This window comes from Melospiza georgiana, chromosome 18 (genome assembly GCF_028018845.1).
Source record: "Melospiza georgiana isolate bMelGeo1 chromosome 18, bMelGeo1.pri, whole genome shotgun sequence".
In the NCBI taxonomy this organism is placed as follows: Eukaryota; Metazoa; Chordata; class Aves; order Passeriformes; family Passerellidae; genus Melospiza; species Melospiza georgiana.
In genome coordinates, this window is record NC_080447.1 from 3977100 (window position 1) to 4003847 (window position 26748).

At 52.2% G+C, this 26748-nt stretch overlaps 1 protein-coding gene across 1 annotated transcript in view; it reads right to left on the reverse strand.

Annotated features, from left to right (window-relative positions):
* Positions 1-11941: 11941 nt before the first annotated feature.
* The window catches only part of SSH1 (slingshot protein phosphatase 1), a 34878-nt gene continuing 20071 nt past the window's right edge, over positions 11942-26748 (reverse strand). Inside the window, exons 6-15 of the mRNA XM_058037080.1 lie at positions 24939-25007; positions 24485-24550; positions 23144-23338; positions 22749-22842; positions 21611-21739; positions 20941-20987; positions 19678-19824; positions 18497-18697; positions 16816-17410; positions 11942-16384 (exon numbers count right to left, since the gene is read on the reverse strand). Coding sequence (XP_057893063.1) covers positions 15113-16384; positions 16816-17410; positions 18497-18697; positions 19678-19824; positions 20941-20987; positions 21611-21739; positions 22749-22842; positions 23144-23338; positions 24485-24550; positions 24939-25007 — 2815 coding nt within the window. The 3' untranslated portion in view covers positions 11942-15112. The remainder of the gene's footprint in view (positions 16385-16815; positions 17411-18496; positions 18698-19677; positions 19825-20940; positions 20988-21610; positions 21740-22748; positions 22843-23143; positions 23339-24484; positions 24551-24938; positions 25008-26748) is intronic.

The following is a 26748-nucleotide window of genomic DNA, read 5'->3' on the forward strand; positions in this document are numbered from 1 at the left end:
CCTCCGCCCGCCGCCGCCGCCCGACTGAGCGCCGCGGGGCGGGGCGGGGCAGAGCGGCCGCGGGTTCCGCCCCCTCAGTGACCACGCCCAGAAAGGACCACGCCCCTTCAGTCTGGCCCCGCCCGCTCCAGCCGCGCTCGGTGAGGGCGGGTCAAAGCAGTGAGTGACGGGTCAGCCAGCCAATTGCCGTGCTGCTCTCGCCACCACGCGCGGTCGCGCGCTCTCAGGCCCCGCCCCGCCGCCCCACAGCGGCGAGTGGGGGCGGGAGGTCATGAGGGAGCTGAGGGGTCGATCGTGTCCGCCCTGGGGACCGGCCATGCCCTCCCTGTGAACCAGTCCTGTCCGCTCCGAGGGATCCGTCATGTCATCCCTGGGGATCAATCATCTCATCCCTGAGGGATCGGCCGTGTCTGCCCTGAGGGATCCATCATGTCATCCCTGAGGCACGGATCGCCTCATCCCTGAGGGACCGATTGTGTCCTCCCTGAGGGAACAGTCATGTCCTCTCTGAGGGAACGGTTATGTCCTCCCTGAGGGACCGATCATGACATCCCTGCGGGATTGGTCACGTCCTCCGCTGATCGTGTCCTCCCTGAGGGAATGGTCATGTCCTCCCTGAGGGACAGATCTTGTTCTCCCTGAGGGGACTGATCGTGTCCTCCCTGAAGGATCGGCCATGTCTGCCCTGAGGGGTGAGATGAGCCTACTGTCCTCAGAGGCAACGCTGAGGAGAGCCAGGAGCTCCACAAGAAAACAACCGCGTCACCTCACGCTGTCACACCAAATCACGGTGGCTGTGGTGAAAAAAGGACAGTGACAAAAGCTCCTGCTAAAGACTGCAGAGCTCGACCCCAGCTAAGAACCACACTCCAACAAGACACCATGGCAGAGCTTTGAGACCAGAAGTTCTCCCCGTTGCACTGTGGCAATTTAGGGATGCTGCGCTTCAAGGTGTAAGGTTTGTATCTGTGTGTATCTGTCTTGACATGTGGGACAAACACTTTGCACACACACCTGGCTGTACCCAGGTGACACCACCACACTCGGGGCCATCGCGGCCTCAGGGAGCCCGAGAGGCGGGTGAGAACACCCGAGCAGAGCCCACAGCCCTCAGCGTTACCATACATGGCCAAAACCAAAACTCCTCGAGCTTCCTCATCCGCTTGGGCCGACGTTTGCACGTTCATTTGCATGTGGTTTGATGCTTAAGGGGTGGGGTGATGTTTTAGGGGAGCATCACCCTGCTAATTTCTCTTCTAATCCTTCAGAATTTGGGGGAATATGTGTGATGAGCTAGCTGAGAGCCCTGCTCTTCCCCTGTGGAGCAGTGACAGGACCATGAATTATCCACTGTGAGTGATAGCTGGTGTTAAAATCCCCAGATACATTTGTCCTGGTCTGACTGTCACAGCTGATGGAAACATCAGTAGCTACAGATTAAACAAATGTTATCCTGCATTTATTAACCTTTGACACTAAATGTAACCGCTGATCCACAAGCGGGAAAGCCTCTCTCACCTACTCAGCAACACCTTGATAAAAAAATTACACAAACAGAGATTGGAGTGGCAAGGCTGCACCCTTGCCCATGACAACAATTGCCCTGAAATTAATCAACAGCTTCTTTCTGAAAGCCAGCCCAGCACAATTACACCACTCTGCTCCCTCAAACAATCCCTTTAAAGCTAAAGGAGAAGAAAACGAAAGCAGCTTTGGAGCAGAGCTGAAGGTAACCCAGAGTTTAGGGAGTTTAGGTTGTGATTCACATTTTCCACGTACGTACATGATGTGTTGAAGGTCACAGAATGAGTCAGTGATAGAGCTGAGAGTCCTGCTTGCCCATCCTTAATTTATTAGGAGTCTCAGAACTGGGTGAGGGAATTAAATTTTATAAAACTTATATTTAAATTATGTGCCAAGTGATGCTTTAGCCTGGGCTGGAAAACAGGAATGAAGGCAGCAGCACCCAGCACTGCCCACCAGCTCAGAAGGGGAACCAAAGAAGATTTTTGGCCTCCAACTGGAAAGAAAGTGACACACAGGGGACACAAAAGTGAAATTTGTCCTGAGAAATCTGATTGAAGCCTAATCCTCTCAAGAGCTGCCTTGGGAAGGGTGGATCCTGCAGAGATGAAAATTCCTTGCTCAACAGTGCTGGAAGATGCTAAAGATGGGCTCAGGTGGAAATAAAACCTGTGGAATTTTTACCACAGCTACCTAAAACAGCTGGATGGAAACACTCCAAAGGACACCCAGATCCTGTCTGGGATTAATGAGCTGTTTAGATCACAAAGTGATGAAGAAATTACAGGAATTTTAGGCTGAATTCTCCAACAAACAGAAGACACAGCTCAGGTTTTACATGTGCTCTTTGGTTCTGCTGTAACCACTAATTTTCATCACTTCAGATGAGTAAAGCCACCCTAACAAACAATTTAAATGTTATCCACAGTGCTGCAACTGAAACAACTTGTCAAAATAAGCCACAAATTCTAATTTTTCTACAGAAAAAACACCAAACCCTTACAGCTACAAGGAGAAACACACCAAAATTTACCCCATTTTTCCAGCACCTGCTTAGCACATATTGCAGAAATTCAGGATTTATTTTAAAAAATTCACTTTTAGCCATCCCACATATTTTCCCCTCAGCTACATCACTGCAGGATTGCTGCAAACTATCTCACAGCCTTTATAGGGAAACAGCACCGTGGCTACAGACTCCACCTCTGAAACTTATGTCAGCTGCTAAATTTAGCCTCCTGCAAATATGCATCAGTTCCATCCCTGCAATAAACCCCCTGCTTTGCTCCTGGTGTGCTTCCCAAGGCCCACACCAGGTGTGTCCCACAGCCCTCCCCACCAAGGCCGTGTTTGTAGTTGGAAGAGGAAAAGAAACACCTGAGGCACCTTTTTCAAAGGAAATTTTGATTAATTTCTTCAGCTTGGTGTCTGTGAGCCATCCCAAAGGGGTGACAAACCCCATTTCTGGAACCAGTGAGGTCACTGGAGGGATGGATTTGTCTCAAACATTTCGTTTTGCTGAAATCCTCCCTGCTAAATATATTCTGAATGGAGGGAAATGGCTTAGGGAGGGCTTAGAGAGATCAGCAATTTAAAGTCCTGTTATTTTGCAGCTTAACTTCTAAATCAAGCAAAATATGCCAGACAGGACAGTCCTGAACCCTGGTTTTGCACATATCCAAGTTATACAGCTTTTCAAGGACTTTTATGTCCTTATTTATGTATTTATTTCCTAAAACCTTTTGATTTATTATTATTATTATATTTACTCTATTATAATATTTATTTACCAGGAAGTACTAGGTTCTCCTACACAAAATTTGGATATTTTTATATTTCTTCTTCTATGGCTTCCATAATTTAGGGATCCCATCAAGACCAGGCCCAGCAGCATTGGGAAGAGCTGCTCCTGCTGAAATCAGGAATGTCATCTTACCTTTCACTGAACATTTTTGGGATTTAGTGATTTTTAGTGCAGGGAAACATTCCCTGCCCATAGCAGAGGGCTGGAATAAGATGGTCCTTAAAGTCCCTTCCAACCCAAACCACTCTGGGAATGTCTGAACTGATTGCAGTGACAAATCCTCCCCTCTCCACTTTCCCTGAGTGGAATTAGATTTACTCTCAGCATTCATTTCCTTTCTCTGCCTTGATTCCTCCTTGTCTGTGGGCACAGAGCAAGTGCCAGGGGCAGCTTTATGAAACCACTGCCAATCCTGGTTTTTAGGAGACATTTCCATGATCATCAACTGTTGAGCAGCTGCCAAGATGAAATTGTCCTCAGAGCCACCACGAAGGGGCTCTGGGTAATGGAAAATCGATTCTGTCTCTGGCTGGGAGGATGTGCTGTGCCCAGGGAAGTGTTCCCCAGCTCCTGCAGAGGGTTTGGCTGGAGAGACAGAGCAGAATCCCTTTGGACTGGCCTTATTCAATCCTTGGCCAGAAAGGGGAGCTGTAGAATTAGGGAATGAAGATAAGGAGAGCAAAATGTTCCATCAGATGCTTTGGAACAACAGCCAGGAAGGGAGAAGTGTCTGAGTGTGGCAACAAGGAAAGAGGAAATCATGGATTGAAGGACAGGGTTGGGAGCCACCAGCCCTGAGCTTTATTGCCAGCTCTGTGTGACGTGGAGCCATCCCTGTGCCACTTGCAGACCCCAGCACTGGGGTCATTCACAACCCCCTCCCCAAAGGGCACTAAAATAAAAATAAAATGAATCAGGCCCTGTGCTGACATCACTCCTGAGCCACTGGAAAGGCTGGAGGAGGCTGGAGATGGATCAGGAATGAGTGAACATTAGGCCAGGATGTGCATTAATAATTAATGCTATTGTTATTAATGATTTACAATAGATTTCATCCAGCACATCTATTACTGCATCTCCCCACTCTCACACCTTTGTGCAGCAATACCAGTGTCAGACACATCCCTCCCAACTCAGCTGGAAGAAAGGCATCAAAAAATGAGCTTTTACAGCAAAAAGAAACCTCTAATTTCAAGCTAATCTATTTCCTCATGTATTTTTTCTCCATCATTAGACAGGATTGTGAAATATATTTTCATTTCTTTTCTATTTCTGCAGTGAAAAGGAGGCAGGTCCCAATTCCTAATTAAAATGTTGGGCCACCAAATAAACCCAAAGCAATTGCTTGCAACAGATGGGATTTCCTTTGTTGCTGTCTCGGGATGATTAACGAGGAGGAGAGAGACAAGAAAGCAGAACTGAAAAAAAAATTAAAAAGAAAAAAAAAAGAAAAAGAAAAAAGCAAAAAGCAAGCTGTATTTTATTTACAACATGAATATGCTGGGATTGACAATTCCTATCCTCCTGAACAACAGGAAAAAATCAGGGAAGAAGCCAGGGCTGGGTGTTGGGTTCCTGGGCACTGATCACAGAGCCTCACTATTCAAGCACTTTGGAATTCTTTTGCCATCTCCTTCTGTTTCTCTCTCTGCTGTCTAGGACCAGGTTGGACCAAAGGTGCTGGAAAAATCAGAGATATAAGAAAGGAAACTCATAAGGGTAAATCCAGGTGAGGAGTGTGTGTTTGAGATTTGGGAAGATCAATGTTTAACACTTTTTTTAAACCCCAGCAGATTGCCATGGACAGACAGAATGGGAAGCTGTTCCTGCTCCAGTGGAAGGTGTCCCTGCCCCTGCAGGGGGAGGAACGAGATGAGCTTTGAGATCCCTCCCAACCAGAGCAATTCCGTGAGTCTGTGGGTTTTTATTGCAACATTTCCACACTTCAGCACTGAAATATTGTCTCAACTCTCCCTCCCTGTTTCTTCTGGAGAACAAGGAGGTAAAAATGTGTCAGGAGGGATTGGGCTGCACAGGGGATTAACTTGGGGAGGGAGCTGATTCCTTGTATCCCTTCTCACCCCTTCTTCTGCCAGACCAATTCCATCCACCTGCTCCTTCATCCCGGGAAGGATGAGCTGATCAAAGATCCCAGTGCCAGGCGTGGCTGAGGGGGAGCTCCAGCTCAGCTCCTGCTCCTTCCATCCCGGGAAGGATGAGCTGATCAAAGATCCCAGTGCCAGGTGTGGCTGAGGGGAAGCTCCAGCTCAGCTCCTGCTCCTTCCATCCCGGGAAGGATGAGCTGATCAAAGATCCCAGTGCCAGGTGTGGCTGAGGGGAAGCTCCAGCTCAGCTCCTGCTCCTTCCATCCCGGGAAGGATGAGCTGATCAAAGATCCCCGTGCCAGGTGTGGCTGAGGGGAAGCTCCAGCTCAGCTGTGCCAGTGACACCAGAGATCCTCCACCTTGTGGGGTGTGGAGATCCACACTCACACCACCCCCCTGCTCCCTGCTCTGAGCCTGGGAGTGCCTGCAGTGACAAACATCTCCCACCTCTATTTCCTTACATCCTGCAATGTGTCCTCAGCTGCTTCCTGAGAGCACAGGAGCTGTTTGCCATCCCTGCAGGGCTTTTGTCATCCCTGACATGCACAAACTGTGCCACGTCCACGCTCCGGCTCTGTCGCGACAGTAACACATCACACCTACTTTTTATAAAGCAAACTCCGTTCAAAGCCACCACAGATTTCCTGTGCCTTAAAACACTTATTTTCCCTTATAAGGAAATGCACAATTGCAGATTGTCACTGAACAGAAGATGGGAGTTAAGCAGCGTGGGTCGGGTGGCTCCTTGCGGGATCCAAACTCTCACACAAACACTCATTTCTATCCTTCCTATTTTTGCAGAACTGCTGTTTTACCAGGAAAATTTCAACAGAGTTCACTTCTCCATTTTTTTTTTTTTCAGTGAAAGGGTTTCCAAGTTGATGTCATTCTCCTGAATGGCTTATTCAGTGAAGTCAGGGTGCAGGAGAAAAAGAACTTTGAGAAAATAATGCTGCTTTTTTATAGCTAAAATAAAATTACATTGGCTGGAGAGATAGAAGCAAATAATCCCACATGGCAGTGGGAGGATGCACCCTATGGACACTGCTGCACTGTGGCTGCTGTGAGAAACAGAATATTGTACTTATGTCTGACAAAACAAATCTTTCCCCAAAACACTTTCACTGCATAAAGGACTTTGAACCAACACCTGATTCCCATCCTGCCTCTTTAGGAGACTCCGTGTGCCCTGAGGACATCGCGTCTGTCACCCAGCTATTCCCAGCAGCTATTTCCCATTCACGGCAATGTTCCCATCTCCCCTGGAACTGCGACCCCCAGCACCCCCCAGCCCCACGGCAGAGTCGGGACCCCTCACTCCTCACCTTTTTTGGGCGCTGGTGCTGCTGCCGTCCCCTCCGACGCCTTGGACTTTTCGAAGGTTTTCTTGGCATCGGCAACTTTAAGCACATTCTCATCCTCCTGACTCTGCCTCCCCTTCCGCTCCGGCTCCTCCGAGCCCCCTCCTCCCGCAGTCCTGCCTCCAGGGAGCAGCTCCGTGCCCGCCGCTGCCCACTGCTCCCTGCCAGCCTTGGCCTCATCGCCGAGGGGCTCCAGCAGCGCCTCCGTCAGCGCCACAGCCTTGCTCATACTCAGAGCCAGGCACTCCTTGCTGTGGGTCCTGACAGGGGGGGCCGGGGGGGTTCTTTTCGGGATGTAGGAATCGAGTTCATCAGCTTCACCCCCGAGCTGCTCCCTGCTGTCCGGGAGCTGGCTGCTGCTCTGTCTTGAAAGCCTCCCGGTGTCTCTGGCCCCCGAGGGATGATAATTGGTGACCGCAGGGACCATTCTCTCGAGGCTCTTCACCACCTGCTGCTCCGGCTCGGCCTTCCTGGCCGGGTCCTCCTCGCTGGCCTGGCCGTTCTGGCACAGCTCGAGTGTTCCATCGGGCTGGGGGGCGAAGCTCCGTGCCTGCCTCAGGCTGTCCCTGCTGCTGTCCCTGGGGATGTAGGAGACAGGTGTGCCTGCGTCCTGCTTGCTTTGCAGGATGTAATCCATGAGCTCCAGGCTGTCGGACCTGACGGGCACGGTGGGCTTGTTCCCCTCCGCGGGGCCCTTGGGGCTCAGTCTGGTCACTTGCCTGCCCTCCACGCTGCTTTCCGAGTCCGAGCGGCTCATCTGCCTCCTCAGGACTCTTTCCAAGGAGTTGAGCCTGCTGAGGCTCGGGCTCGCCACCTTGCCATCCCCTGCATAGCCCTCCTGAATCAAGGGTAGCGTGTCCTCTGCCTCTTCCCATTCCTCCTCAGTTTCTGTTTCTGCCTCCTGGATGAGGCGCCGGTACTCACTCTCCTCCAGCCTGTAGACCACCGGCCTCACCGTCCTGCCCGTGCCCACCCGCCTGGGCACCACCTCCAGCTCGTACACCTTTGGAGGGGCTTCTCCCTCCCGTCCTTTCCTGCACCCTTTGGACACGGGATGCTCTTCCAGGCACAGCTCCCCTGCCGGCCCCCACTGCCCTCTCTGCCCGCTGCTGCTCATCTCTGACCTCTTGGCAGGGCCTGCGGTGTCGCTGCGGAGGTCGGGGCGGTCCCCCCGCTCCCGGCTGTGTCCCAGGCCCTCCTGGCTGAGCTGCAGCAGTGGATAATCCTCACAGGTGCCTGCAGAGTCTCCCCGGGCAGCTGGGCAGTCTCTCCCCCTTGCCTTACTTGTGTCATCCCGTAAATATCCACGGTACTGCCAGGTGGAGGCTTCCATGGCCGGGAGATCTGTCACTATAATTCCTGGTTCCAAATGCTTTGGGACTGGCCAGCCAAGATTTTTCCCACCTTGGGTCTCGGCGGGATTTCAGCACCGCCTCCTCCTCGCTCTGCTCTGGGAGCCGGCGGCACTTGGAAGCGTCGGAGCCTGGGTCATGTGAACCGGCGTTCCTCGGCCTCATGGCCAGCGGAGAGGAACATCCCATTGGCACGATGGAGCCCGGGCTCTGCCACTCCTGACACCACACCCAGCACGGCTGATGCCATGCTGGTCCCTACCCAAACACATCCCACCTGGATAATTGGAAAAATCCCCTCCAGCTGCTAGTTTGCTGCTCCATGGCGCTTCACAATCAGGACTTGCTTCTCATCTGCATCCTTCTCCAGGGATTCTCCTCTTTCCCCAACCTACTCCAGCAACAGCTCCCCACAGTCCTGTGCAGCAATCCCGGCTTGCCTCCAATTCTGCAGCTTCCAGAGGGATTTCCTGCCAGGCTGTCTGGGCAGAATCCCTCTGCCAGCTCCTTGTGGGCTCCAAAGAGAGAAGGGAACCCACATCCATTCCCCTGGCACTGCTCCCTCCTCCCTGCCCCACACCCGTGGGACGCAGAGCAGCTCCCCCAGCGCTCCTTCCTTGGAAGCAGCACTCAGCCTTGGGCTGTGTCCCAGAGCTGGAGGGAGAGATGCTGCCTGCACAGAGCACACAGGGCAGAGCCAGAGAGCTGGAATGGTCTGCGGGAATTCGTTATGGAAAAGGGAATTGCTGTGACAGAGACCGGCTGCCCGAGATAAACACGGGAGCCCCACAGCAGCCTGAGACACAACCTTCCCTGCAGAAACTCCAAAACACAACTTATCAAAAATCCCTATTAATGCATTGGGCACTTCTCTAAATAACCCTCGGAGCAGAACGTTGCTCCCTTTGGACACCCCTCCGGCTGGCGGCGGAGCCGGGGAGCGGGAGGGCTCCAATCCGTTTGTACACAGCTGGGATGCCTGGCATTGCAGGGAGCCGCAGCTCCCAGCCCAGCCGCTGCCCTGGGCTTTGCCTTTTATGGCTCCCCAAGCTGGGAAGCATCCCGAGGCAGGATGCAGGAAAACACCTAGATCATCCCAAAAGAGCTGCCTGCACAGGCACCTCATGGTGTTGGGGCTGAGTTACCCCAGTGTCACCTAAAGAGCTGGCAAACAGAGCCTGGCCCCAGCACAAAGGCATCCCCTGATATTCCATGAGGCTGGAAAATCCCACAGGGCTTTGTCCAGAGACCTCAAGGACCCAGCCAGCCTCTGAGCACCACAGACACACGGCAGCTGCGTGGGTGACACCAGGACCACGGTCATGATGCCACTGCCTCATCCTGTGTCCCGTGCCAGGAGTGAATCCTGGGCACTGCCAAGGGGAAGGAGTGAGGGATGAGGGTTGTCCCAGCCCTTATCAGCCTGGAGCCAGCCAGGCCCCTCGCTGGGACTGTTCTGTATCAGTGCACATTGCAGAGCTGCTCTGCACAGACAAAACCCCATTTGTTTCCACTTGAAGTCTTAAATCCCCAGCGAGGCTGCCCAGAGCAAATACAACCAGCTCCCAGCGGGATCAGGGCTGGTGGCCGGGCTCCTGCTGCTCCTGCCAACAGCAACAGGAGCACCTGGCAGCAGCAGCAGTCCTGACAGGTACAGAAATGCTGAGCAAGGTGTGCTGGCAGGTGCAGGAGTGAGGACATTCACAGCCAAGTCACCTCTCCCACGGGATGAACTCATTCACATTTGCACTATGACCCCATCAGTAATTCTGAGTGTTCCCCTCAAGCCCTCGTGACAAAACCAAATTCCTTCTATGTTTCTCACAAACCCTCACAATTTGGGGATGTTGTGGTGATTTAGGCCTGTCCGGTGTGGGGACTGCAGAGCCCAGGGTTGGTGTGGAAGGGACACAACCGTGTCCTGGGACCTGCCCTGGGTGCTGTGTCCCATGTTCCAGGGAGCTGCTCAGAACTCTGACATGGCACCAACGTGGTTCTGCTCTGAACCCTCTGCATAAAAGGAAATGGCAGCTGCTGCAGCATTGCTGCTGCCCTGTCCTTCAAACAGAGGGAGGAAGAGACTTTTAGGGAATACACACTGAGGCGGGAGCAAACCTGACTGGCAGCACAGCTCGGCCCGTGCCCGCTGCAGGAACCGGCTCCTCTGGCCTTGGCAGCACCGACTGGCAGCTTCTGCTTAGAAAAATATTTACATTTCCACCTTTCCAGGGGCCAGAGCGGCTGTTCAGCCACAGCCCAGCAGGAACAGACACAGAGGCATCATCCTGGGGCTGCAGGCAGCTGGAGAGCCACTGACAGAGAGCAGCTTCTCCTCTGCCAGTGTGGAAATGCAGCCACAGCCCCCAGAGTCCTTCCAGCAGTTTCTCTGTGTGCTGCAATCAGCCTCATCCTCCTGCAAAACCTCATCTTTTCACCCAAAACCACCGTTAGAGTACCTGCTCACCACCCCAGCTCCACATGGAACTGGGAAATGTTGCCAGGGAACCATCCTCCCATCAGAGGGCCCTTGAGGAGAGCAGCTTTGGAGCACCTGCAGCTCCTCCATGGGGGAGAGACGAAGGGAACAGCTGGACCCTGCACCTTCCCACCAGCCCAGTTCCCAGCCAGGAGGGCACCCAGTGCCAGCTGCCCTTGCCCACGGCAGCTCCAGGCTCAGGCATCTCCTCTGGTCAGCAAGGCTATAAATAAACCCTCCCTGGTCGCTGGAGAGAATTTGTGTTGCTCCAGATGTTGCCTGGTTTTGCCATGGCAACATCACAACAGGATGTAACATTCAGCCGTGAGGAACCGCTCTGAAAAGAACCAATTTCCAATCCTAACAAGAACAAAACAACAGCCAGGGACTCACCGGCAGCCTGGGCATGCTCCAGCCATTCCACAGTCCCAGCTCGTGGCTCCCCATATCCAGCTCACACCCACCTCTGGAGCCAGGAATGGCTCTGAGGGGAGGCTCCATCTTCAGGAAGCTGAGCTGAGCAGGGAGTGATGCCTCTGTCAACCCAGCCAAGGGATGTGTGAGTTTGGGGGCAAACAGTGCCCCCAAAACGGTGCTGGCTGAGGGCCAGGCTGTGCTCCAGGACCTCAAACAACAGCAGGAAGCTGCTCTTCACCTGCCCAGGCTGTGCCAGAGCTGCTGCCACACCTGCAGATCCATCCCTCCCTGGGGATATCCTCAGGTGAAGGAGACCCAAATGCTCCAAACCCACCCCTGGCAGCCCTGGGCAGTGATTTCCCCAGCCAGGGAGCTGCTGTCCATGCCAGTCCCTGTGTGAGCTCCTGGGATTGCACAGCTGGCATGTGGCTCTGCTGAGGAGAGCAGCACAGGCCTGTGGAATCCCACAGCCCACCTTGCTGTGCCAGCATCAAGGCCTCTCCCAGGTGGGATTTTCCAGGCTCAGCAAGGTGAAGGTGTCACTTTTCCATGTGCCACAGCTCCACTGCTGGCATCCTTTCTGGACTGTGAGAGACTTTTCCTGAACCCAGGCTGGGGTCTGAAGAAACCAGGTGAGAATGACTGATTTCCATCCTGCTCCTCTGGATCCAGCCTTCAGGAGCACCAGAAAACAGCCAGGACCCAAAAATGAGGGAAGCAGAGCCAGGATAGATGAGCAGTGACAACACAGGGCAGACATCTGAGATATATCCCATCCCCTCCTTTTCTTTCCTTTTCTTTCCCCCTCTTCACCATCTGTTCCTTCCCCACCTCCAAACAAAGCCACAAAACTCATTTGTATTAGGAAAAAAAAAAAAAGTTTATTTATTTTTCCTCACAAGATGAACATAAAATATCCAGGACAATTTTTACAAACAAAAGTAAAAAAAAAAAAAAAAAAAAGTGCATGATGCATCCCTCCCGCGGGCATACAGTACAAAAATCCTGCAGATTTCCATATAAAATTGGGATAAGAAATACCATGGAATAAAGGAACGTTGTTATGGAGTACAGCAATGCACAGAACAGCTAAACATCACTCACCCCCTCCTCAGGGACTGCCCGGGACTGTCCCCAGCGCTCGGTGACACGGCCGGGACAAACCCTGCACGGGAAGGGCTCCGGGAGATCCGGCACTGCTGCCACACGGAGCGACACCACCAGGGCCGCGAATGAGCGACCGGTTTGTGCATTTCAGGATTTCTGGCAGGACGGGACGGGGTTTGGGTCTGCCGAGCAAAGCGTGGTCGGTGATGGATGTGTCCCTGCACACCCCGCCCGCGTTCCGGCAGCGATGCATAGATAAATGGGATAGACGGGATAATAAATGGGATAATAAATGGGGACACCGGGAGCAGCCGCTGGCACCGCGGCTGTCACGGAGCCCTTCGGTTCTGCCATGCCCAGAGCAGAGGGAAGCGGTAGCAGGTGAGCAGCGCCGAGCTCGGCGGAGACAGGAGGGCAGGACAGGAGGAGGGACGGCCTCACCGCCATCGGAAACACCAAAAGCACCAAAAACTCCCTAGAGAACAGCAAACAGCAGAGTCCAACAGCTCAGCAGATACACAGTGTTTGTAAACTATGAGTAAGGCACTCCATCGTAAGGACACGTACGACACGTGGGGAGGACAAGCACATCAACCTTGTCATGCAACAAACCCGACGGGACGGGGGAGTTTGGCTACAACCCCCGGGAATGGCACCGCGGAGCTCCCGGAGCAGCTCCCACCAAGCCGTGTCCGCACCCCGGGCACGCAGGGAGGGAGCCCCGGGCCCGGAGCGAAGCCTGGGGCTGATCCAGCCAGGGCCAGGCGGGAGCAGCAGCGGGGGAAGGCGGAGGGTGCCGAGCTGGGCCCGGAACGCGGCGGGATGGACGCGGCAGAACTCGGCAGGCACTCGAGAAACAGGAAGGAAATCAGATGTTCGCTTCTATCGGTTCACGGAATTTCCCAAACTCATTTCAAAACCGTTCCCAGCACCTCTTCCCTCAGCCAGGCAGGGATGGGAAGGGTCGGCAGCACACACAGAACAATAACCTGTGGGCAGCCCTGGCGAGCCGAGGGTGACGGTGGAATTGTCCCGGGGAGGGGACACGGAGCTTCCCCAGGTGCTGCTCCGACCCTGCGGTACCCAACAGCCCCAGGCCTCCCGTTTGCCCCTTCCCAAATCTGAATCTGGGTGCACAGGAGGATAAAAATGATCCAAACACAGGGAATGGATCCGGCCCTGGCTTGTGGGGTTTCATCCTGCCCTGAGCACGACCCAGCGCTGCCTCAGCCCAGACAAGCAGAGGCTCCTCCAAAACTTCTCTCCCAGAGCAGCTTTTGCTCCACACCAGCACTCCCGGGTGGAGCAAGTGCAAATCAAATTCAGACTCTTTCAGGAGGGACAATTATTCACTGATTGCCTGTCCCTACAATTGCTCACACAAATGAAACATGCAGGATTTTATGCTTAAGGGGAAAAGGGGAACTCCAGGCATATAGGGCAGGAAAATGCACAGCTCCCTTCCTCAAGACACTGGATTTTCAATCAATACAGTTCAGGGCAGCTGCTGTAGCCTGGCTCTGCCCCACTTCAGAGGGGAGTTACAAGAAAGCCTTTCCATGGAGATTTTAAAATGTGGGAATACTCCCACTCACAGCCAGGGTGAGCAAATCCACCTCTTTGACCCCCCAAATCTACTTCAAAACATCACCCAAAGGCACAAGGCCTCAGATGGGATCAGAGGTTTGGAGCACATCCCCTGCTCACTTTCCAGGATCTTCCCCCTGGACTCAGCAAAGGCTCACATAGAGCAGCTCTCAACCAGGCTGGATGCCAAAACTATTCACAGAAAATGTGAATTCCTTTTGGAATCCAAGCAGCAGCCCTGGCAGGAGGGGGCAACACTGGACTGAGAGCACAGACAGCACAGGCTGCCCAGCCTTCCTCCAACACCCCTCTCTCAGAGCGTGTCCGTGTTTCTGTCCCACTGCTCCCCCAGCAGGGCTCTCACACACAGCCCTGTGAGCTCTGGGACAGGCCCAGCCTGGCTGTGGCACCCAAACTCCTGATGCCACCACAAACAACACCCAGGACTCCTCCAGCAGCTCCCCGGGCACAGGGACCATCCTACAAAACCAACAGCACAACCACAAAAGACACCCTGTCACCTACTGGGGTCCAGGAGAGCCACCCCTCCTCATGTCACCCACACCCAGTGACAGAGGGTCCCCAGAGCACCCACGACACCGACACAGCTTCACATCACGAGGGTCCACAGGCAACCACTGGCCAGGCTCTGTCAGCACTGGGACAACACCAACCACAACGACAGCAAAACACCCCAAGAACACAACACCTGTGACAGCAACAGCCAGGGTGACATCGGGTCCCCATGGACAGCTCAGCACTGTCACCTCCCAGCAAGGCCTGGGGAAGCCTCTGCGTCCACACTCCTCCAGGCCTTTACAGCTAAAGGAATTCCTTCAAACAACAGCAAGAATTCTGGGAAAAGCCTTTTGGATAAAAGCCCCAAACAATAAACCAGGACAAAAAGCCAGCAAGAACAGAGGTAGTGTGCGTGTCACCATTTTAAGGATTTTCCACAAGTGCCCTGTTTAAACAGAGCCTTGTGTTTGTTCTGTAAAAAAAAGTAATGAATAATTATTTTGAGTCTTTGAAACGGAATATTTCAGCATTTTAGATATAGATAGAGATACAAATATCTATCCATAACCACACACAAATCCACATTATTACACTTGGCAAACAGTACTAGGAAGAGTATCCTGCAGGACAACAGGCAAGTCACACACCAAGTCCTCCTCTAAGCCATGCAACACATTTTACTTCCCTTGTGCCCTTCATTGTGACCCATCTGGTTCTTCCCTCCTCTCTCTGAGCACAAAGAGGGGACGAGGAGGTGGCACCAGATGAGCTGCTGCAAGTCAGATGATAAAACAGCACTGGTGTAATGAATAAATTCTGCAAACCCCCAAAATCCAGCCCCCTCCCCCCCCAGCAAGGCATCAACTTTTGCCCATCCAAAGCGTGTTCTTCAAGTTCCCAGCCAGAGGCTTCAGCCCTGGTTTGGAGGCGCCGTCCGCGCCCCTCGCCGGGGGCTCACAGAGCACGGAGCACTCGCTGGACACGGCCTCCTTGGAGTCTGTGATGGTGGCCACGTCCACGTCGCTCGACAAGTCCTCGGAGGACAGGTTCAGACACCCCAGCTTGGCCAGGGAATTGGATCTCTTCAGGGGTGAGGACACGGTGAGGCCGGCCAGGCGCAGCCTGGTCTCGATCTCCTGCGTGCGCTGCTTCACCAGGCCGGGCTTGCCCCGCACGCTGTGGATGCTGTCGCTGCTGGAGCTGCGGGTCAGGTTGGAGCTGCGCGAGGAGGAGGGGGTGTAGCAGATGGTCTTCAGGAAGTCCTTGGTGAAGCTGCTCGTGTGCTCCGGGCGACACCCAGCTGGTGTGGAGGTTTTCTGGGAGATCCCCTCCAGGACACGCTTCACCCCCAGCTTCTCCACGTCGTTCTCGGTGTCTCCGGCCACGAGTTGGGCTGGGGCCAGGAGAGGCACGAGGCCGGGATGGGCCATCAAGTCCTCGCTTTCCTCCACGATGCTGGAGTCCACCCTGCCCAGGGGGCTGTCCCTGAGCAGCACTGAGGGGTCTGAGGGCAGGCTCTTGAGGCGCTCCAGCTCTTTGGTGTGCTTCCTGACCAACCCCGCTTTCTGCAGCTGGAGCAGCGACTCCTGGTGCTGCATCAAGTAACTGTTGGCGCTCGGCTTTTCCAAGTCTTTGCTGAACAACAGGTACTTCAGGTCCTTGGTAGGTCTGGGGTCCTTTCTGGCCAGAGACTCTTCCCTCACCACCTCTGCGTGAAGGAGGCTCCTGTCACAGTGGGAGTTTCTCCTGGGCAGCAGAGTTTTTTCGGGGGTTTTTGGCGCATCTTTCCCTCTCTCCAAAAGGCCGCAGTGCTGATCCGGTGCCCTGCACGTGCCAACCTCCACATCCCCAGCCCCTGGTGCCAGAGGGAGCGGAGCCTCGTTATGTTTAGTCCTGCCTGGCTCCTCGGGGGGTGCCCTGCTGGGCAGGTGCTCCATCAGGTGGGAGTGCAGGTGGGATAGGAGGGGGGGCTGGGTGCAGATGGTGCTGCTGCGCCGCGCGGCGCCGGCGCCGAGCCTCTCGCACTGCTCCCCAAAGGGGTCGGGGGCCAGTCCTGCTGAGGAGTACATGCAGTCAGTGCAGGACTGGTAGGAAGGCTTCACCTTGCTGAGGATCCCAAACACGGCATCGTGCTGCAGGAGAGAAAACAGGGACAGATCAACGAGCACGGAACAGACACCGGCACAGCCCACAAGGTGTGGGACAGCCAAAGAGATCTGGAACAAAGCCCATTTCCACCTCAGGCCCTGCAGCAGGAACTAAAGCCACGTGCTTTCCCAGCAGACAGTGTCTCCAAGGAATACCTACCGTGCCAAGCGAGGGTCATGCAAGCGAGCTGCCCACAGCACTTTACAGGGCACTCACTGGGCACTCTCTGGCATCTACATCCACAGCTCGGGCAAGCAAAGCCCTGGTGAGAAGCGCCTCGAAAGGGGAGAAGCTCATCATGGAATGAAAGGCTTTATCCAAGTCAAATGAAACTGGGCTATGAGGATGACAAGAGCAGTTTCACTTGCAGCAGAGTCAGCCATGCCAATCATCTCCATCTCACCTCCATACGCACCTCAAAATCCTCTGGGCAACTCCTTTTGCTGTTGTTGTTATTCAAGTTCTCCCTATTGAGCCTGCTCTCCTCCTTGTGCATGGACAAACGCCGCTTCCACTTTTCCATGGGGTTTTCCTCCCTGACACCATCCTCCCCTGGCTCCCCAAGGACCATCCTTCCCTTCCTGGGGCTGAAGTCCTGTTTCTTCTTTGCCTCTTTCTCACAGAAGCCGCCCAGCTCTGCCAGCGGCTCCGCTCTCTCCGGGGCCTTTTCCATCTCCAGCAGCCTCCCCTGGGAAGGTGCAGACGGGGGCTGTCCCACCAGGGCATCCCTCTCCAGCTGCTCCATGTGGAAGAAGCCCTCCCTGTCCCCGGGGATTTTGTTCTCCAGCAGCGTGTCCGAGAGGCGGCGGAAGCAGTACCCGAAGCCCTCGGAGCCGGCCCGGTTGTCCAGGTAGGCGGACTGGGAAGGCATGTCCAGGTCAGCCAGGCGGTTCTCCAGGTCGATGTCCAAGCTCTCCAGTAAGAAGTCTCCCGAGCCCGTGGTGCCATCGGTGTTCTGGGGCAGGTTGCTCTCTGCCTGCTGCTTCCACAGTTTATTGTGGCGCTGCTTGCTGGGGAGAGGACAAGGACACAAGTGACTGCCCTGCAGGGTGCCCAGTGCCAGGAGCTTCCTTCCATTCCACAGCCCAGACTTGAGATCCCACCTGCACAAACCACCTTCAGCATTAGGATATTTTCCTCCCCACCTGCCCATTCCAGAGCAGTTCCCTGAGTACAGCTGGGGTGAGATCAGACTTTGGGAGACTCCTCAGGGCACAGAAGCCCTCACAGAGCACAACACCTCAAACTGACCCATCTGCACGTCCCATGGCACAGCTCCTGCTGAACCAGGGGACAGAATTCTCTCCTCTGTCCTTAGAAGATAAATACTACAGCCCTTGCAGTGACAGAGCCCTGGGCTTGGCACACAACCACGAACACTTTGCCTCCAGAATGGCCCAAGCTCAGTTCTGCCTCATAAAACAAGAACAATGCTGTGCTGAGCAGCACTCACTGCTGAGAAACCCAAACGTGCTTCCCAAGCACGGAGAAACCCTCCCTGAATTACACCAGAGCAGCTCTCCCAGCTAATTCCTACGCAGGGAGCCTGGAACAGGGAAGATGTCACAGACATTTTTTCATAGAAATCCTTTCTTTAAGATTATCCCTTCTGAGAAGCTGAGACCTCAGAAGAAGAATGTAAACAATTGTTATCGGCTGCTGTGAAATGTAGCAGGTTGCCCCTGTTACTGGCTCATGTTCCATGTGTACAATTAAGGGGCAATCACAGGGCAAGCTCTCTAGAACACAGTGACAGAGAACTCTCTTGTTTTTAGATTCTATTCTTAGCTTAGCAAGCCTCTGCAACTTCTCTCTTTATTCTTTTTGGTATAGTCATAATGTATTATATATCATATATCAATAAATCCAGCCTTCTGATCATGAACCAAGATTCTCGTCCATCTCTTTCACCCTGAAGACCCTCATCAAGTCGCTGTAATAGGAAGGTTTAAGAAAAGCACGATTGGCCCAGGGTCCCTTCAGGCCACATCCCTCACCCATCTGTGGGCATGACAGCAACAGAGCCCCACAGAGATCCAGCAATCCTTCGTGACATTACCCACAACCAGCTCCTTTCCTTCCTCCCCAAGCCTTACCTGGCATCCAAAATGCCCTCGTACTCCAGCAGCTGCCGCATGAAGCCGGCGTTGGGCCGCGTGATGCTGCGCTTCTGCTTCACGTAGTTGTAGGCCTTCTCCAGGGACCAGCCAAACTCCTTCATGGCGTAGGCGATGACCGTGGAGGCAGAGCGGCTCACGCCCATCTTGCAGTGCACCAGGCACTTGGAGTGGTTCTTCCTGCAGCAGGACAAACAGGAGAATAAATCCCATCTCACCGGTTATGGATTTGTTGTGGATTCACCAGAAGAGGGACAGTGTCCTAGACATCTTTTATGGAAAATCTTTTTGTTGAGATTTTTCCTCTTAAGAAGCTGAGAGGCTTCAGGAACAAAATGTAAACAATGGTTATCTGCTGCTGTGGAATGCAACAGGCAGATCTGTGATTAGCTCATGTTAGTTGTTTGTAATTAATGGTTAATCAGAGTCAGCTGGCTCACACTCTCTGTCCGAGACAGAAGCTTCTGTTATCATTTTTCCTTATTCTATTCTTAGCTAGCTTTCTGATGAAATATTTTCTTCTATCTTTTTAGTATAGTTTTAATGTAATATATCATAAAATAATAAATCGAGCCTTCTGAAACATGGAGTCAGATCCTCATCTCTTCCCTCAACCTGAGACCCCTGTGAACATGGTCACAGGACAGTGCTCTGTTCACCCCGCATCACAGCTCTGGAGGGGAGAATGCTTGGGATGATGAGGACCAGGAGAAAAACCCCTCTCCAGAACAGCTGGGAGGTAGAGACTGGCAGCCTCATTCATTTCAGAGACCACCACGAAGCCTCCTGCCTCCATCCAAGTCTTCGGATACTGGGATCACTGGGAAAAGGCTGAGTGTAGAGGCTCAACAGGGTTTGACAGGCTCTGTCTGCAGAGACAGCTGGGGCAGGTCCAACACAGACACAGCTGGAGCAGCTCCAGAACATCTCCAGAAGAGGAAACATCCTCATTTCCTTTCGGAAGCAAAACAAAGTAGTGACAAAAATGCTGGGCCAGGACAGGTTAATGCCAGTCCAGGAAGGGACAGGGCACGAGGGAGCTCCAGGAACTGGAATGATGATGCCAAGGGCCTGCAGTTCCTGTGGCTTTGTGAGGGTCCAGGATGAGACACAGAGAGCTGGGATGTGCCCTCCCCAGGGCCAGGTGTCCCAGCACTCACTTGGCCTTGTTGATGAAGTGATAAGCCTCGTTCCAGTGTGCCAGCAGGTCCGTGGTCTCCTCGTCGTACACGCGGATGTTGTGGTACGCGAACAGGCCTGGGAAGAAGTTGTCGATCTCGCGGGTGACGTTCAGGATGTAGTCAATGCTGTGGGACCAGGAGAGACACCCTGAGCTGCCATGGTCACCAAACAGGCCCTGAGGGACACTGGGAATCCATGCAATCCAACCCAACATGAGCTGTAAGGTTTTGCCTAAGCCCTAATTCTTAAATCCTGGCACACAGGGGCTGTTCTGCCACCTCTCACTGCCAGCACATCCCAAGTGTCCAAACACCCTGGGCACAGGAGGGAGAAATTTATTTTATCCCATTTATTGTCTCTGAGTGTGTGTAACCCAACCAGGAACTCCTTGCTGTGCCACACAGCACTGGAGATGCAAAAAGAAGTGAATCATCTGGGAACACAGCCCAGGAATCACCATCTCCAGCTGCAGGTTTCAGCTGCAATCTCATCCCTTCCCCTTCTTTCTGACCAAAACCATGAGAGTCACATGGTATCTCTTGATTCCTGCCAAATATCACAGCAGGGATAACAATGTACCCGAGAACAAATGTCCAGATTGATTTATCACCTCCTATCACTGAGAAAAATAAGGACACAGGATATTTGTCTCAGAATTTGTCCAGCTTTGCCTTTGGACACTGCACATCCCAATGCAAGACATAATCATTAACACCCTGCTTGATTTCCTTGTCCCAAGATGTGCAGACATCTGCTCCCAAGGACTCCAAATGAAACATTTTCAGCTGTGCTGAAATTCTGAAGAATTTCAGTTCCTTACAGCAAGGCTGGTGCAGGCCTTGAGTGAGCAGCAAATATTTATGGGCAGAATTCTCCTGATCCAAAACGTGTGGCAGGGAATGGAGCCAAGCAGCACCACGGGGATGGAAGAGACACCTGGAGCTGCCTGTCCAGGCAGGTGAGGAGGAGTTTGCTCATCCACAGGCAGCTGTGCAGAATTCCCACCTGGCACAGCACTGGGAGCACTGAGGGATGGAGATCCTGATGGATCTCAGCAATGACAAGTTTTGTAATTTTCACTCTCTGAGGTTGAAGAGATTTCTCCACACAGCTGCTGGTAGGAAGTTACCACATAGCTGAGGGGTAAAATCAACTCTAGAGCCTGCAAATGTCCTCTCCAGGGTCCTGGGGGAATGGCAGGCACACAGTGGAGGGTTTGGAGTGGGAGGAGCAGTACTCACCCCGAGCCCTGCAGCTCCTCCAGGTTGGACGCGTTCCACTCGGAGCCCTGCAACAGCCACAAACTCACATTTCCAAGGGACCCCAAAACAGCCCCTTTCCCTCAGGTTCTGCAATCCCCCAGCCCCAGCCATCCTCCTGAGCTCACTGGAATGTTGGGAACAGCCTCTGAGACACGAATGGGGCATTGATGTCCTGTCCTGAGGGGCAGGGATCTGCTGAAGGAGGGACCAGGGAACAACTCACCACAGTTAGTTCTAGGCCAGGGTGAGACTGAGCTCATCCCAAATCCCTGCCCCTGCCCACTCTGCAGTTTTAAACACAGGGAGAAATATTTCAGGGAAACAAAGTGAATGCACCTGTGATCCCAGACATGCCACACATGAGAAGTCAGGCAAATCCTGAAACTCTGGGGTTAGTTACACCTTGGATTCTCCCTAGACCTTCACAAGAGGAAGCTTTAAACTTTTAAAAAGCAGATTTTGCCCTGAAACATGAGCAATTCCTCTGACTCAATCCAGAACAGCAACAAAAAGACCCAATGGGCACAAAGTGCTCATCTCTGGGAAGTCTTTGTTCCTGAGGCAGAGCCTGGTTTTGCCTGGAGTTCCATCTAGTGGCAAAGCACTGGACACAGCACAGCAGAGCTCTCCTGCAGCTCCTGCCACTCACCAGGTACAAATGATCAAAAATCAGGGATGGTTTGTCCATCTGACCCAGGATCAGCAGCATTTCATTGTCTATAAATTCCTTGAATTCCTTCAAGTTGCAGTTCATGTGTTTCTCCAGCTCGTTTCGGATCTGCAGAGCAAACACAAAGGATGGCACTGGAATCTTGGTGTCCAACAGAAACATTTCTGGGCACTTCCCTGCAGAACAATTCTCACTTTTTCATTAAAAACAGCAACAGGGACTCAGCCTTCTGGAGACAGCATCTCTCCAATGATTCCAGAATGGTTTGTGTGGGAAGGGAGCTTAAAGCCCATCTCATTCCACACCTTCCACTATCCCAGGTTGCTCCAACATGGCCTTGGACACTTCCAGGGACTCCAGCTTCTCTGGGAATTCCATCCCAGCCCCTCACCAGGAAGGATTCCTTCCCAATATCCCATCTATCCCTCCCCTCTGGCAATTTAAAACCACTGTCCCTTGCCCTGGCATCCTGGTGTCCTAAATCCCCAAACTAAGGAGCTGTAAATAAAGCTTCACATAACATCTGGGGGGAAAAAAGTATTTTGGGGTACCTGCTCCTTAAAAATAGTAATTTGAGAGATAAAGAACAAGAACTTGTCTGCAGAAGGAGTGAACACATCCACAGACAGACACGTTCTCAGCTTCCTCCTACCACTTGCATGTTAATAACCTCCCTTAAAAACCAAAAACCACCCCAAAAAGAACCATTCCCACTCTGATCACGTCTGCACTGTGGGTGGATGGATTACACCAGCCTGGGGGATGGATCCAAACGAGCTCTAGCCTTGATTTGTGATTTTCCATCCATAAACTCACCAGCAAAATGCTGTCTGCAAGGTCCTCTGACATTTGTCCAGGAAAAAAGAAAGAAAATAAAACCTTCAGATCTAATTTGAAAGTCACCCAGCTGTTACTGAGGTCCTGACAGACACTTGTGATGCTGAGATTATCTTGATTTCTCAGGAGGGAGGTGCAGCAAAGCCAGAGCAGAGCCTTCACAGAACAGCTGAAATGCACACTCCAAAGCCAGGGACACCCAGGCATGTGGTGCCTGCTGACCACTCTCTAGAGAGGGAGTCTGGCAGGAAGAACAAGAGTGAGAATTTTTGATATTTACCTCCTTGGAAGTGACATTTTCCAGGTCCTTGCTGGTCATGATGCTCCGGAGCTTGGCTTTGATGAGCCGCTCCGTTCGTTCCCTTTCCGTCGGCCTGGGGAGGAACAGGAGGAGGAGAGGATGAATCCAGGCTGGCAGCACCTGCACAGCACTGAGGGGTGAGGGGAAAGGCTTGGCTTAAAGGGAATTTTTATGGGAATAATGACAAAAATTAAAAAAAAAAGCAGTTTGTTGGTGTTTATACACTATATCACAAGCTAAAGTTTACGGTCTGATTATTTCACACAAATTCTCTTTTGCAGCCCCAGAAAAGAACTAAGCCAGGAAGAACAGGGAGAAGGGAAGATTTCCTTCATGAGCCAAGCAAACTTTTCCAAACAAAATGCTGCACTGACTTGTCCACAAAGAGGGCAGGGGAGTCGGGGCGGGTGGACTCCAGGTCCTGCATGGCGTTCCACTCGTTGATGCAGCTCTGGTCCGAGCTGATGCAGCTCTCGTAGTAGGTGGCCCACACCAAGGCCACCCCCCCTGGGAAGTAGTTGTACCTCCTGGCAACCTCACAGGCTTTGTGGAGGATCTGTAAAGCAGACCTGCAGGGTGGGAGAAGAGATTTGGGCAGCTGTGAGCAGACAAAGCAAGAGCTGAGAGAGTTTCACAGAGGAAAAGTGGTTTTCAGTATTAGTTGTTGCAGTTTGCTCTTTGAAAGCAGGAAATTTATGGTGTCAGAGCTCAAAGAGGCACAAACTGCACCTTGGGGGCTTCTCACAGCAGGGCTGAGGCAGGGGCTGAAATCTTCTCCTAATGAATAGGGAAGAAGGAGGCACAAGTCGCTGTGGGATCTAATAATGAACCAACTTGTACAGCCAAAGGAAGATAAAGAACAGGGACAATTTTCCAGCCACCTCCAGCAAGGAGCCTGATGCATATTTACCAGCATTCCTGGCCCCTGACAGGCTCCAGGGACAAGGCCCAGATTGGGTCATTTGTTTTTGCAAATCCTAACATTACTTTTTCCTTCCTTCCCCCCTCAATTTTTCCTTTCTTTAAGGCTCTACTCCGAAGCTGTTGCACTGAACACATCAACCACATCCAGGGCTGGCAGCAGGAGGGGCCAAATTCAAAACTGACAGGAACAGGAGATTTGTTTGTTTTTGTACCAAACCATCCCCAGCACAACATCCTTCTCCACAGCTGGATCTCCTCCCTAGGAGATGCTGCAGGGACTGGGATCTCTCCAGGCTCCCAGGGGACAGAGCATTGCCCAGGCAGAGGGAGATGCAGTTCCACGTGGAGCAGCCTCTTCAGGGAGGAATTTGCTGGCTCAGAGGTTTGGAATCTGTGCACAGGGGAGGGGTGGCAGGAGCTGGAAGGAGAATGGGCACCAGGAACCCCAGGAATGGGGCAGGACACTGGGAATGCCACAGGCTGGCACTGGGCCCTGAACCTCCTCTGTCAGCCACTGAGAGAAACATGCAGAGAGAGGAAATTCTTGGAATTTGAGCTCATCCTTCATATTTATTCATCCCCCCTGCTGAAGGACACAGAGCTGCTCTGAACTGAAGCAGCAGATCCTGCTTTGGGATCAGGATTCCCACAGCCCCTCTGCTGACACAGGGAAGCAGATCTCTGCTGCAGCTCACTAAATACCCATTGTGGAGAAAGATAAAATGCAGCTGATTTTTTAAAATTTAATGACAGAAAGAAGAGTGTCTCCCTGAGCCCAGCCCCTCACATACCACATGGCTTGCACTGACACAGGTTTGAAGATGTGCATCCTCCCTGCAGTGCTCACACTGAAGCCACTGATGGAGAGAGGGAAAATCAAGTTAAAACTGCTTTTCTCTGCACCCCAACCTGCTCTCTACAAACAGCCACTGCACTGGGGCACCCAAAGGCCAAAAGAATCAGGATGAGAATTTCTCTCACTGATTTTCCAACCTCCCAAGTATGAATGGCAAGAGGCTGCCAGGAATGGCAGCTCCAGTCCTCAGTGGGGTTTCAGAGCATTCCCTGGAACCACAGGAGCACTGTGAGGGCAGCAAGACAAGAACTCACTGTCTGAATAAGAGGACTCTGCAGCCATGAATCCAAATTGGGCACTTCATTTGCAAGGTGATGGAGAATCTCTGCTAGAGCAGCCCCCAGGTAGGGAAGGACATTCACATTTATCCTTTCAATGTGGTTTCTTACCCATCCCCATCCAGATGGATTTTAGTATCACTCCACAGGCGAAGAACCATTCCTATAGTGCAGCTTTTACTGGAAGAGAGGTGGTGAGACAGGAAGTTAAATATAGGCCACAATGTGGTCATGCCAATAGCCTAAATTATTAATACTCTTTAATTTTTAAAATCCTCAAGCCTTGCTCTAGTAATCTCTTGTAATATTTCAGGCCATTAAATAAAAGTGGAAGCTGGAGTCTGAAGGTCTGACAAGGTGATAACTCGTGGTGATTGCTCCATGGGATCACTCCAACAGGTGGAACAGATGGAAATGGGTTTTAGGGCTTTATCTGACCCAAAAGAACACTTTCAGTTCAGACAGGCAATCTGGCAAGAAAACCCTGCTATAATGAAGGCCAGGAACTTCCAGCCATAAATAATTAAGCTACTGAGATATTCAAGTTTTAAAGGAAATTGGGATGCAGACAGCAACAGAAATCCATCCTTCCTCTTGCCTCACATCAATAATCACCAGGAGCCAATTAATGCAAGGTTGTTTCAGAGTGGAGGTGACATGGCAAACCTCCCCTGCTGAGGCACACCAAGGGAATGCCACATGGGAATTTCAGAGCAGCATCAAAGCCAGTGACAATAATCTGACAAGGAAGGCACAGCTGGGGGCTTCCCTACAGATCCCTCTGCTGTGCAAAGCTTCCCTTTCCCACCTTCCAGGGGAAACCACCACTGAGGTTTTCCAGAATGAAGCAAAACTCACAGAGGCTGCACCACAAGGACAGGGCAGCTTGTTAAATCCTGGGAGAGCACACACAGCAACCTGGCAGCTCCAGCCTCTGCCTCCAGCTCTGCCAAACCAGCCCCTTCTCCCTGAGCCAAGAGCTTTTCTGCCTTGGTTTACTCACCAGAACTGGAATAATCTGAGAGAGGCTGCAATAACAAAATATTTCACTTGCTTTTCCAAATACTGTGTGCTCTTATCAGTCAGACAAAAGGAACAGCTCGTTGCTGACACAGTTGTTTGTTGCTTTTGGAGCCACTTCTGCAGTATTGTTTTTTGACGTTATTTGGCAACAAAGCTACTACAAAAGCAGCTCCATTGCATCATTCCATCAACACACTGGAGTCTGGGGGAGAGAATGAGTTCCAGTTTTGCAAATGTGTCTGCAAGAGCATTTTGCAGGGAGCAGGCAGCAAACTCCCACTGGTGAGGTGGATGCCACAGCCTTTGATTCCACAGAGGCTGAAAGAGACTCATCCCCTGAGGTGGTGTTCGCAGGGGTCTGAGGATGAGGGAAGAGATGAGGATCTGACTCCATGTTTCAGAAGGCTTGATTTATTATTTTATGATATATATTATATTAAAATTATGCTAAAAGAACAGAATAAAGGATTTCATCAGAAGGCTGGCTAAGAATAGAACAGGAATGATAACAAAGGCTTGTGACTGACCAAGACAGCACAGACAGCTGGGCTGTGATTGGCCATTAATTAGAAACAACCACATGAGACCAATCACAGATGCACCTGTTGCATTCTGTCACAGACATCTTTTGTGAAAAATCCTTTCTTTAGGATTTTTCCCCTTTCTGAGAAGCTGTGGCCTCAGCAACAAAATGTAAACAATGGTTATCTGCTGCTGTGGAATGCAACAGGTGGATCCGTGATTGGTCTTTTGTGGATGTTTGGATTTACTGACCACTCACGGCAGAGCTGCTCTTGCTTTCTGCCTGGACACAGAACTTTGTTATTGATTCCTTTTCTATTCTTAGTTAGCTAGCATTCTGCGAATGTCTGTCTCTATTCCTATTAGTATAGTTATA